This window comes from Ctenocephalides felis, unplaced genomic scaffold (genome assembly GCF_003426905.1).
Source record: "Ctenocephalides felis isolate EL2017-DRISC unplaced genomic scaffold, ASM342690v1 CF-g0.4_SCAFFOLD_01170, whole genome shotgun sequence".
Lineage (NCBI taxonomy): Eukaryota > Metazoa > Arthropoda > Insecta > Siphonaptera > Pulicidae > Ctenocephalides > Ctenocephalides felis.
The window spans coordinates 58,304,909-58,317,214 of record NW_020537324.1 but is presented as its reverse complement, the minus strand read 5'-3'; the positions used below and the strand labels follow the sequence as shown (position 1 = coordinate 58,317,214).

Sequence of the window (12,306 nt, the reverse complement as noted above, 5' to 3'; positions counted from 1 at the left end):
AATCGGATGTTTTTTGAATTATTCTAATCGGTTGATCCGTGTTCGCAAAACTTATATCCGCACACACACAAAAAACACACACATACATCTATTTTTTCTAAGGTATGCCAAAATATTCAGAATATTCTGCGATTTTTGTTACACTAATCTGCTCTCTCAATCGTTTCGAAAAACTAACCATTGCAAGCCTTAATTAAATTTAATCAAATTTTTAAATCGATTCATAAGTACAAATTTTGTTTTACATATATGTAAGAGATCGTCCATCATCGGGTGATCGTTTTTTTAATCCTGATCAAATAATTTTTCATGCTGAATAATATTTCATTTAATAAAATACATATCTCGATAAATAAATATTTTAATATTCGATAAATTATTATAATAAAATATATAAATAAAATATATAAACACAGAAAAAACAAATACTATAAAAGTGCTACACATAGATTTCCCCAAAATATAAAATTTATACTACAGAAAAGTATGTATATGCACCAGACTTGTGTTAATAAACAAATATTGTTTATAATTATATAAAGCACAGCACTTATATTTAGTTTGGTTTAGTTACCTCCGATATAGCTACACAAGTGTAATTATTTTTATATAAATATTAATTTCCTATAAAGTGAACTATACCGTGTTATTTTTACATTATATATGTGTATAGTTGTTTTAGGTTTCAGGCAGTCTTTTTAAGTTTAATATATTGTACATTGAGTAAAATTTAATGGTAAAGTCATCATAAAATTACCTAAAATATTTTCAATTTTGTGAAGTAATGTACGAAAATATCTTTAATAAACTAGAGTGGAGTATTTTAATTATTTCAGCAACCTGAGAAATATAAAACAAGATCATTATTATTTAAACCTTATTTAGAATCAATGAATATATAATTATTTTTTGATTAAGAAAAAAAAATTACTATAATTTAGACAAAAAATAAAATTCAATAACATTGTCTACAGGTAATATTTATAAATTCTGAATGAGTACAAAAAACTCACTCAAGCTTTGTAAAGTTTTATGACCCATTGTTTCATATATTTCCGAGTTGTATAACATGTAAATCTAAAAATAGATGTTTCATTCATATGTTGCTAAGAATGATTTTTAATTCTACTAAAAATCATCCAACGACTTAATGTATATTGCTGGCTAATATTATATATATAAAATACTGCCCTTCAGCAATACATAAATATATTTATTCTGGATCAGGAGATTCTGCTTTAACATCTGAAGCACTGATCACTGTAGTTTGAGGGCAATCTTTCTCCTGTGCGAAGTAAGCAGCCGCATCAAAGGTTTCACCAGTCTGAAATTTTATTGAAAAAATAATAATTACAATAAGTTTAACCCCTTAGCTACGAGTGTCGCCTCTAGGCGACATTAGCCTGACGACCTGTTTGTACGAGTGTCGCCTTTAGACGACATTCAGTGTATCGGTCAACCGTTGCTTCAATATTTATTACTCTGTATCTAAATTTCTATTTTATCGAGGGTAAAATAGAAGGAACAAAAGAATTGGGAAGAAGAAAAATGCAGACGATTGACGACTTACGCGAGAAGAGAAAATAGAGGGAACTGAAAGCCGAAGCACAGGATCAAGAAGCATGGAAGCAGAACTTTGGAAAGAAAAATACATGAAGTAAAAACATGGGGAGGGAGAATAGTGGTAATGGGTTGAAGGGTAAGAGAGTCATTTATTTGTGGTGGATCTCACACCATGGACCTGCCTTCCGGCAGACTATCATTTATTATTACTATTATTATGCCTCGAAGCAAAAGAGTTAACATTTGAGTTAAGACTTAACGTTTTAAAAGCCAATATAGTCTGCAAAAGGGTTGGAAAACTTCCACCTCGTACAACATCTTTTCATACAGATTTGGCATTTTTGCACATCTTCAATATTATTTACTTTATCCTTAATATTATTAACAAAAATACTTTACTACAAACAAACAAATAAGAATTCTAAAACTTAATAATAAACATTCACAAATTAGTTTTTTCATATATTATTTACAGGTTACATGCTAATAAGAATATTGTTAATAATAGCACAACATTAGTACATGTAATAGTGTTAAAATAATGAAGCAAATCTAATTAATTATGATAATGAATAAAAGGATTAGTTTGGTTGTAAAAATTTATTGATGCACAATTCTTCAAAGCAAATAAAATAAAAAGTGAAACTGAGATCATACAAGCTATGAAAATATCACATCCATCTTTTAATATCTTTGGGTATTTATCACTAATCTTATAAGTTACAATACATTTAAATCAATAACAATTTTAAACAATATAAACATTTGAAACAGAAAATATATATCCAACAATTTTGAATATGAAAATATTAGATTTTATAGTGATTGATTGCAACAATATAATCCTTGAATAGAAAATTGATTTGTTAGTCAAATTTAATTTGATAACAGCATTCTAGTTTTTCAAGAAAAATATTGAACCAATAAATACACTAATAAAACAATATATAATCTTCTATATATAACTATCACAGTTCATAACTATTTGGTTACAATTTTAACTTTTGGCATTTTAGTTATAATACAAGTCGGTTGTTAAAATCTCGTTAAATAGAAATAGTTGTTTGAAAATATTTTTCATTTTCAATAATCATTCATTGAAATATTATGACAAATATTAAATTTAACGTGAACTCATTTTCTATTAACAAAATAACAACTATGAATTTGCCAAGATCACAGTTAATGTAATAAGTTTTTGTTGACAAAATATATATTATACAAGACTAAAAAAAAGTCTTTTGCTTCGTTATTTGAGAAATGTAATATTTTTATGTTAGAGTATGATCAATGATAGTTCAATTTAAAATTGTGTTAAAAATGAAGCGGATAATGATAAATTAGTATGTGCTGTTCACTCTTCTTGTCGATTAAAATAAAATAGTCTAGAGTTTCCTTGATCCATATTAGTATTGATTGTTATTTGAATGCGAAATAATATAGTTGTTATTTTCAAAGGTGTAGGCAGTTTTTCTTAACAATTCTTCTACATTTACCTTAGTTGCGCGATTAATATTGTTTTGAGACATCACATCTAAACTTTTAGGCGCAATTCGAGAGAGAGGAGTTTTGGAAAGATTTACTAAAGTCTCATGACTATATTTATGGAGTCCATTATTGACACTTGGTTCTGTAACAACAAATTATATTATAAAATAACTCTTGAAGAAGGTAACATTTATACTGATCACAAAGAAAAATAACGAGGTAATAATTGAAACATATGCAAACTACATAACTGAGAATTATAAACTTCAAAGTGCTTCAAATCATAATATTGAAAATCATCATATTTAGTCCAGCAACTATACAGATTTTACACATTTGATCAAATAACTAGAATTCTACAAAGTAGAATAAAAAAATGGTATAAATACATTTTAAAATATCATGAAAATTCAACGCCTAATGTAATGTATTAAAATAGATTTGTCATTAATTTCAACTTTAATTCATATATTTTATACACATAACGTCCATAATATAGCCTATTTCCGACTGTACAATAATTTTCATCACAAGAGATATTGTATGAGATTATCAAATATTATATATTTTGTAAACAGTTATAGTGCAATCAAATTATTCACTTAAAAGTAATTTATTCACCTGGATAGTCCTTAAACTCCGAGGACTTCCTATGAAAATATTTTCTTCTTTCAATGGGTTTGCTTGGCGCTTCTTCGGAAATAGAGAATCCATTTCCTACATAAAAAATTAAAATTGATTAATAAGTCAATCAATAAAAATGATATTACAATTTAGTTCTAGTTATCTAGAGCAGTGGTCGGAAAAATGTGGTAAATTACTGTATTCGCTCCAGAGTTGTCCGTATGTAGGAAATCTCTCTTCGCCATGGGGGTAATGTCATCTTAGACAAAAATATTTCGGGGTAATGATTAAAAAGTTTCCCGACCGCTGATCTAGAGTATCGACATGATTTTAACCACGAGATTCTTGCTTCAACTAAATTATGAAATATCTTTGCAAAATCAAAAATATATCGAGGTAAAAAACTAACTTTCACTTTTTAACTTCACCAAGGAGATGTCTATGTTTCAAAAAAAAAAATCCGATAAGAAAATGGTTAAAAGCGGTGTTAAGGATTCCCAATGGAGGTAACCTGAACTGTTTTTTTTTTTGTAAGGATGTCGCATCGTCTCGTATTCCGATACGATGGACAGTCGCCAGGCCACGCGGACCGTCGTCTGCATGTCTTTCACACTTTAAAGTACAAATGCTAGTAATATAAGATATTTTAATTTTTGAGCTTAATTTATGTGTCTGGACCGTCTACATCCGCGTCGATGGTTTTTTATGTGTCTGCAAAATGACTTGAAATAAGTCTAAGAAATCATTCCCCTCAGATTTATAAATTAATGTAACCAGCCTCTTACGGGCGGGGCTAATATTGTTAATGTTAATTTTTAATAATTTTTATTTAGTATAAGTTTAGAGCTCAGTATAGAAACACCAAACATTTGATGCCATTATATTCATCATATTTTTTTATAATAAACATATTAATATCAAACGTCGCATTTTATTTAAATAATCACCGATCACACCAAGAGTTCAATTATAGAACAAATTTAAAAGTGTAGTGGTTAGGATAAATAAATCGACAACACCCAGTTAGACGTCGAAGTCACTTTTTAAGCTTCGCGCCTTAACAAGCGGAATACCACAAGGAACTGTTCTAGAACCACTATTATATTTGATTCATATTAACATCCTAACTGGAACAAAAAATAAACGGTGATTTAAAGTCCCATACACCGTGGCTAACGGAAAACAAAATAATAAATACAGAGAAAACTAACGTGAGTACATTTATTTCCAACAAAACAAAATGAAAAACTAGTGGTGTATGGCATCGTGCCTTAAGGCAAATTGCTGGAACTGAGCTTACTGTAGGAATTTGAAATGTTTTCAAATAGATTATTATAAATATTGTAACATTGTCTAATATTTATAAAAATTATATAAACTGAATTGCGTTTTCCCAAAACGGCTAGACTGATTTAAAAAATTTCAAAACCATTCAATGCAGATGAATAAGGATTAACGTTTATCACAATCAGCCGAGCCTGATTGATTAAATTCAAAAGATTTCGAAAGAAGATATAAGCTGGAAAACGCGATTATTAGTTTTTGGTAAAGATCGACCGGGCCGTTTCTTCGTAATGTGGAATTTCTTTTTATAATAATCTTGATAAAACAAGACTTTTGGTAAATCAATGAATTTTGTAGTCTGAAATAACATTCAAATATTGTAGACCTACAATAAGTGGTTGAGTTATAAAAATTCATCGAAGTATAAAATTTCGCAGTGAGCTTTAGCGATTCTAATCAGAATCTATGGCATATGTAAGTTCTATGGCGTTTCGTCGTACTTATTGATTACAGTTGACGACCACACTTTGATAAAATACACTTTTATAACACAAAATAAATTAAAAAAAATATGCTAAATAACTTAATTTAACAACTGCATGTATTGTAATTATGTTTAAAAGACATTAATTGGAAATCCTATTAATTATTTGTTTATAAATATTTCATGTAAATAGTTGAATCTCAATTTTCATTGATTAAGTTGATAATGTATACATAACAGGAAGTTCATGCAAGTTGTGTTGAAATAAAATGCTACTTACAACTAGTAATAATTTTTGAATTTAGACCCCTGAATTTCCATTCATTAACATAAACATTATCAGAAAAAAAATGTATATAAGAAAACTTACCAAAGCCATCAGTAATTTCATCTATCATATCAGATTTGGCAGTAAGGAAAACTTCGCCATTTTCTACATTATTTTTATTTGCAGTTTCAAAATATGTATTAGAAAAGAATTTATCCAGCTCTAATTTGGCAGCCTATAATATAAAATACATTTGTATTCATTATGATTGATTTTTATAAATAACAGATTAAAATAAAAAAAATGTCAAAAAAAAAAATAGTATTAAAATCTATCTGAACATCAACTACTACTTTCCTAGTAAGGCTATTACTTTTATACTTTTATCATATTCACATATTTTTCCTGATTTATCAAAAAAAAAAAAAAACTTACAGTAACATAATTGAGACATGTTCCTGTGATTTTGATAACTTCATTTCCGATAATAACAGAGTATTTAAATTCCTCAGGTGCACATTCACTAGCAGAACGATTTCGTGAATATTCATAAGTATTGTCATCCTGATTAGCCATAATGGAATTTCTTACATCCGGATCAGGTTCATAATCACCGCCTCCAAGTAGTGCAATACATTCAGGTGATCGGACAGGAGATGCATTGCGGCGAATCGTTTCTTCTATCAATTGCTTGCCATAGCTACAAAAATTGTAATTAACTACATTCTTAAAAAAAATATATATTTATTCAAACCCAGCAGAAGATATAAATATTATTGAAATTAATATAGTTATATATATATATATATATATATAATATATATATATATATATATATATATATATATATATTATAACAACTCACTTAATTTTTTCCTCTGATGGTCCTGTAATCTGGACTAGTCTTTCTTTCGCTCCTGGATTAACTGCAAAAGAATTGCACAATTTCTTATTTAGAATTATAAAAAAGGAAATATTTAAGAATAACAGTTAATGTTAGCGCTGGCATTCTGCTCATTCCCATCAAATCTGCTTCTATTTTTATTTTTTTATTATGACTCATCATAAAATTAACTACCACCACATGCAATTAAATGATATGATGTTTTAAGAATAGTAGTTGATTACAAACGTTTAAACCAAATAATAAACCTATTTAAATAAGATGCAAGTATTAATGTCATTGCAAAACTATATTATAATCCTCAATTACATTTATTCAAAAATGTAATAAATATATGAAAATATACAGATGAAAATAAATGTTACATAAAATATAATTAATTAAAACAAGCAATTAGTAAATGCTGAATTCCTTGCGTTAACACCACATCAAAATTACCTCTTTGAAAGGAAATTATCGTCTCACTTAATTCTTCAATCATATGGACTCTTCTCCCTTTGATTCCCATTACTACAAAATAATTCACACACTAAATTCATTATTCGTAAGTTATATAATTTCGAATATATCTTTCATCAAATAAAACAACAGCTTCTTAATTAGAGAAATATACCCAAGTAAAATATAGTAACAAGGACAAATAGTAAATAGAAATAATTAAACAAAAATATCCAAGGATAGATAAACAGATCGTAACTAATAGAATACAAGCCTACAAACAATTATAGAAACTATGTGGCACCTTGAGAAAATAGCACAAACAATTTTATAAATACTTTCTATTTTATATCATGTCACATAATTTGCTTATTGTCAGATTATATAATACCCCATATGCATAAAAAAAAACTAATTGTAATCAAATAAATTAATAATAATTATGATGATAATTCATCAAAAATTATAATGAGAATTTGTAGATAAAAATGAAGTTAAAACAAAACATTTAATATAAATCAATTTACCTTTTCCCGAATCTGCATTTCTTATTACAACTTCATCTTTAAAATAATTCTTGCCCTGTATCTTTGTGGGTTTATTATATTTTCCAGAAGCTCGTACTACTTCACCTTGTTCTAATAATTGCTGACCAGGAGCTATATTGCTAAATGGTTCTGGTGAAGTACTGAGAATTACTGGCTCTATAGGTGATGTCTGAATTAAACAGATATATATTTTAATAAATATTAATAACTATAACAATAAGCATAAATATTAAATTCCTGATTTAACTTAAGCAGAATGTCACATTTAAATTATTTGATTAGATATAGGTAATTACAGTAGCAAAAGATAAAGCATTAATAAAATTTTACAATCTGTTTAGAGGCACTTAAAATCATTTAATGAATCTTTCTATATTTAATTTATTTCTCTTATCTATGCTTATGTTTCTTGGACATTCGTATTATATAAATTAGTAGTATAAACAAGTTCGTCATTTAACATGCACTTTCAGCTAAAATTGTACTTCAAACAAAATATTAGGTGAAACTATAAATTTTATTTACTTTAGTTATATTTTCAGAAAAATATAGAAGATTTACATAGAATAATTTATATCTAAAAACTTGAAAACTTCCAACTATTGTGTTGTGTCAGTAGGTTAAAAATAGATTAATTCGTGTCATATAACAATATTTTATGACAATAGGGTAAAACATAATGTATAATATATTATAGCATTCATTAAATAATAAAAAGAATTACATACACCAGGTTTTTGAAACTCATTAGTAAAAATGTGACTACTTTGACAGAAGCTATAAAATGGATTATGACTACTAATAATACATCTTACCTCTTGAATTTTTGAAACTTTAGGCCGATAATAAGAATTAACTCCATCTGTACATTTCCATCGGTTTGCTCTTAATTCTACCAATTGCAATAAAGGCAAGCGAATATTATAATTCAGATTATCGAATTGTAATACGTTTCGAAACATAAAAAATATTTTATCCAGAGAATCTCCATAATTCACTTCTAATATGGGGCCACGCAACTTTAGTTGATTACTCAGCCACATCAACTCACAAAGTGAACTTTGATCCGTAGGATTCGTTAATATAGTGTTCGATAGTGTTTCAGCAAATGATATAAGATATTCATCTAATGAAAAATAAATAGCATTAGAATAAATAGTACTAGAATGACTTGCATACCATTACCTGTCACTTGATTATCCTGTGTGCTCATAGTAGATTTTTGAGCTGATTTCAAAGGCCGTGGTGGCTCGATGTTTTTACGATTTTTTGTGATGTTAGCCATTCTAAAATACAGATATTATTTTTAAATCGCTTAATTTGAGATTACTTTTGTTTGTTGGATACGCTTACTTTGATGAGTGAACTATAACCCAAATTCGCTGGCGTTCTACAATATGTCTTGCCGTGTGTTTAAATCCTGTAATAAAACAAATCAATTATTATCTTTTGTATAACAAAAGCTCTCAAGTAAATCTTTAACTTACCTAAAACACGAAGACTATAATTTTTTGAAGAACGACCAGCGAAAATAAATGAAAAACTTAGCAATTCGTGAGTGACCCGAATTGCAAGTCTGTCAAATGTAATGGAAAATAAAACGTATCGCCAACAACACAGTGAAAATGCAGGTATATCAAAAAAGAACTAACATATAAACAATACTTATGCTTATACTGTTGGTGCATCTGTACAAATATTGCGCAATTATAGGCATCTGGCAACTCCTTTTTCATTGGTTGGCAACCTAAATGTTAAGCTATGAATTTTCAATGGCGCGAAATTTCAACAAATTTAGAATTCAATTATTTTTAAAATATTTTAGTAGGAAACAATTTCCTTGAGGATTTGTACACTGTCTAAGTATAATATTTAAATAGTATAATATTTATAAATCTTTGTTTTATTCTTTGATGTATATTAAATATCTATTAATTATGTAGCACAATTATAGTGTTTTTAATACATTTTATGTTTTTGTATTTTTCCTGGTTTGATTACTGAATGGTGACACACATTAAGTTTCAAAACGTTTAATTCATTTGTCTTATTAACATTCTTCTAATTTGACCATTAGGCTGCAAAATAGTTCAAATATGTATCAACGTCAACAAATCTATATATATATATATATATATATATATATATATATATATATATTTATATATATACATATTATATATATATATACACATACATATAATTATCTCAACTTTAGTTGTGTATAAATCAAATTGATATACACATTTGTACATTGCATTTAGATCATATAAATAAAATATATTATTTTCTGAAAAAAAAATTAAGTCTCAATTTCATAATTTCACTCAAATTTCACCCTTGGTCTTGCTCAGCTAGACCGAAATGCAAAACTATAATTTGATAATATAAAGAGGGTAAGAAGATATTAGTCGATAAAATTCATTTCAACAAATTTGATTAAAGGTTGAATCGGAGTGGTCTTGAATCTATTACATGAAATAGCCTCATATAAGTATTGCACAATCTTCGTGCCCTTTCTAGATTTTTTAAAATAGGTAGAAAACATTATTTACATAAATTGTAACTTTATTATGAAGTAATCCAAATGAAAAAATGCATTCACAATAATTAATTATATGAACTAAACTAGTAATTAATTATATGAATATTTATAATTCATTTTACACTATTATATAATAAACAATATTTATATACCTACAACATTTAAATGACTTCATAAATGAGCAACCTTATCTATTCGTTGTTCACGTTTTTATTAAATGATAAAATTATTTAGTATCACAGTTTTGTTTCAAATTTTACTATTATATACAAATAGCATGGATATTGCTATTAAAAGTGATTAAAGAACAAAATCTAAAAATGTTAAAGTTCCTGCTTTTCACTGATTTTAAAATTATTTGCTAAAGAATCAATTAAATTTGATATTTCAGTAAAATAACCTTCATTATGATCGCTATCTGTTTTTTCTTCATCAGCTAGATTTGAATAAAAGATTGATAAGTCATGCAAAGAACTTTTAAATGAATTTGTAAGTGGCATTTTATTTTGACAAAAATTCCGAGATCCATCCAGAGCTTTTAACAATTTTTCAATATTGTCATGGTTTCCCAAAAAATAATTTTTACTGTTAACAATAAGCTGTTCAATATTTCTGCAATAGTCAACTGTCTTTAATAAATCAGCTAGATTTACAGAAGAAGCATTCTCATCGCTTAAATCTTGTAATAAAGTGATTAACCGCAGCTTTACTTTCATATCATGTTCATCAAAATCATTCAGAACTTTTCTTAAAATTGAACTGCCGACTTCGATTACAAGTTTTTGTTGCGCATGCGGAAAATCTCTTACAAGACAACCTAAAGTATATAATGCTTTATTTTTAATGCCATTTGAACCATGTTCTACAAGTTTCAAGATTTTTTCTCCTATTCCATATTCAAAAATTAACTGTTGAACTTTTTTATTGTTTTGCATACAAGCTGCTACAAGTTCCAGTGTTTGCATGGTGATTTCATCTGTGATATTGTCCAAATTTGGTATTACGATTAACTCTATACCTCCATGCTTTAAGAACTCCAGTCCATTATCAAATTTATGAACAAGATATTCCAGATCTTGAAGTATTGACAAAGCTTTATCGATGTTTACATCTGTTATAACTTCTAAATCTTTATACTCCTGAAGTAATTTAATAATAATTTCTGACTCAGTTTTAACCTGTACATTGTTATTTTTCATTAGGTCTTTCAGTTCTTCCATTGTTCGAAATTTCTGTTTTATTTATCATCGTGTGATGGATTCTCATTTTTTATATTCTGCAAAGCTTCTTTCAATTCTTGGTTATTAAATTTAGATTCATTCTCAATATTTTCATTTTTGGTGATTGATAAAGCATTTGATTTATTCTCAACAAGTAGTTTTGCTTCCTTTAATCCTGTACTGAGGTTTATTCGAATATGCAAACCTTGTGGAATCACTTGGCCTTTAAATAAATATGCTTTTAGAAAATCATTCTGTAGCAGCATGAGAAGTATCAAATTTAAAAAAAATGAATACAATAATAAATATTAAATGATTTTTTAGAAATACAAGCACAAGAATTCTATTGTTATTCGGATTTATGTGAGCTTTATATTGGGAAACACACACACATATATATATATATATATATATATATATATATAATATGTATATATATATATATATATATATATGTATAATAAATAAAATATTGAATAAGTCTATATTGAACATAATATATACATTTGAATTATTCCTAACCTTCTTTTACAACTTGCCATTCATTCGTAGCAATGAACGTAGAAGAGTTTGTTGCATCTTTTCCGAGTGTTATTCCACAAAACAGGAGTATCAGAAAACACTTCATTTTACTTTTTAACATACAAAATCTATACATTAATCGACATTCAATTGAAACAATATTTATAAAGCAGTACTGATTTCAGATTTACTGAGTGACAGTTGTGTTTGACAGTTTACACGTCAACCGGCGGCACGTGGACCAATCACGAAGCAAGAACGCAAGAACTACGTCCTATATGAAAGTGCTCAGTGGTACCAACCTTTTTGTACTGCACCCCCCGTTTTTTTTTAAAAATGCTAGCCCTCATTATTTTCTAACAATCTAATTTTCATGATATCAAATTGACTGTTTTGTACATATTCGAATCCCTTGCAG

General features: G+C 27.4%; 2 protein-coding genes across 2 annotated transcripts; both read right to left on the bottom strand.

Annotated features, from left to right (window-relative positions):
- Positions 1 to 1,050: 1,050 nt before the first annotated feature.
- LOC113367442 lies at positions 1,051 to 11,366 on the bottom strand. Its single transcript, XM_026609051.1, has 13 exons — positions 10,800 to 11,366; positions 9,089 to 9,248; positions 8,955 to 9,021; positions 8,787 to 8,887; positions 8,417 to 8,727; positions 7,581 to 7,770; positions 7,054 to 7,125; positions 6,577 to 6,637; positions 6,147 to 6,411; positions 5,814 to 5,946; positions 3,673 to 3,768; positions 3,060 to 3,193; positions 1,051 to 1,324 (listed from the first exon to the last, which is right to left on the bottom strand). The coding sequence occupies exons 1-13, from the start codon at positions 11,364 to 11,366 to the stop codon at positions 1,214 to 1,216; spliced, it is 2,268 nt and encodes a 755-aa protein (XP_026464836.1). The 3' UTR covers positions 1,051 to 1,213.
- Positions 11,367 to 11,383: 17 nt separating this feature from the next.
- LOC113368035 (nucleotide exchange factor SIL1-like) lies at positions 11,384 to 12,065 on the bottom strand. The gene is made up of 2 exons (XM_026609598.1): positions 11,889 to 12,065; positions 11,384 to 11,589 (listed from the first exon to the last, which is right to left on the bottom strand). Exons 1-2 carry the CDS (start codon positions 12,022 to 12,024, stop codon positions 11,384 to 11,386), a joined length of 342 nt encoding a protein of 113 aa, XP_026465383.1. The 5' UTR covers positions 12,025 to 12,065.
- Positions 12,066 to 12,306: the final 241 nt, after the last annotated feature.

Coding starts and splice junctions, on each gene's coding strand:
- LOC113368035 (XM_026609598.1), bottom strand. CDS start 12,024: ATGTATAGATTTTGTATGTTAAAAAGTAAAATGAAGTGTTTTCTGATA. Junction 11,590..11,888: donor ATGGCAAGTTGTAAAAGAAG/GTTAGGAATAAT, acceptor ATTTATTTAAAG/GCCAAGTGATTCCACAAGGT.
- LOC113367442 (XM_026609051.1), bottom strand. CDS start 11,366: ATGGAAGAACTGAAAGACCTAATGAAAAATAACAATGTACAGGTTAAA. Junction 3,194..3,672: donor GGAGTTTAAGGACTATCCAG/GTGAATAAATTA, acceptor TTGTTGTTACAG/AACCAAGTGTCAATAATGGA. Junction 1,325..3,059: donor ATATTAATCGCGCAACTAAG/GTAAATGTAGAA, acceptor ATAAAATTTCAG/ACTGGTGAAACCTTTGATGC.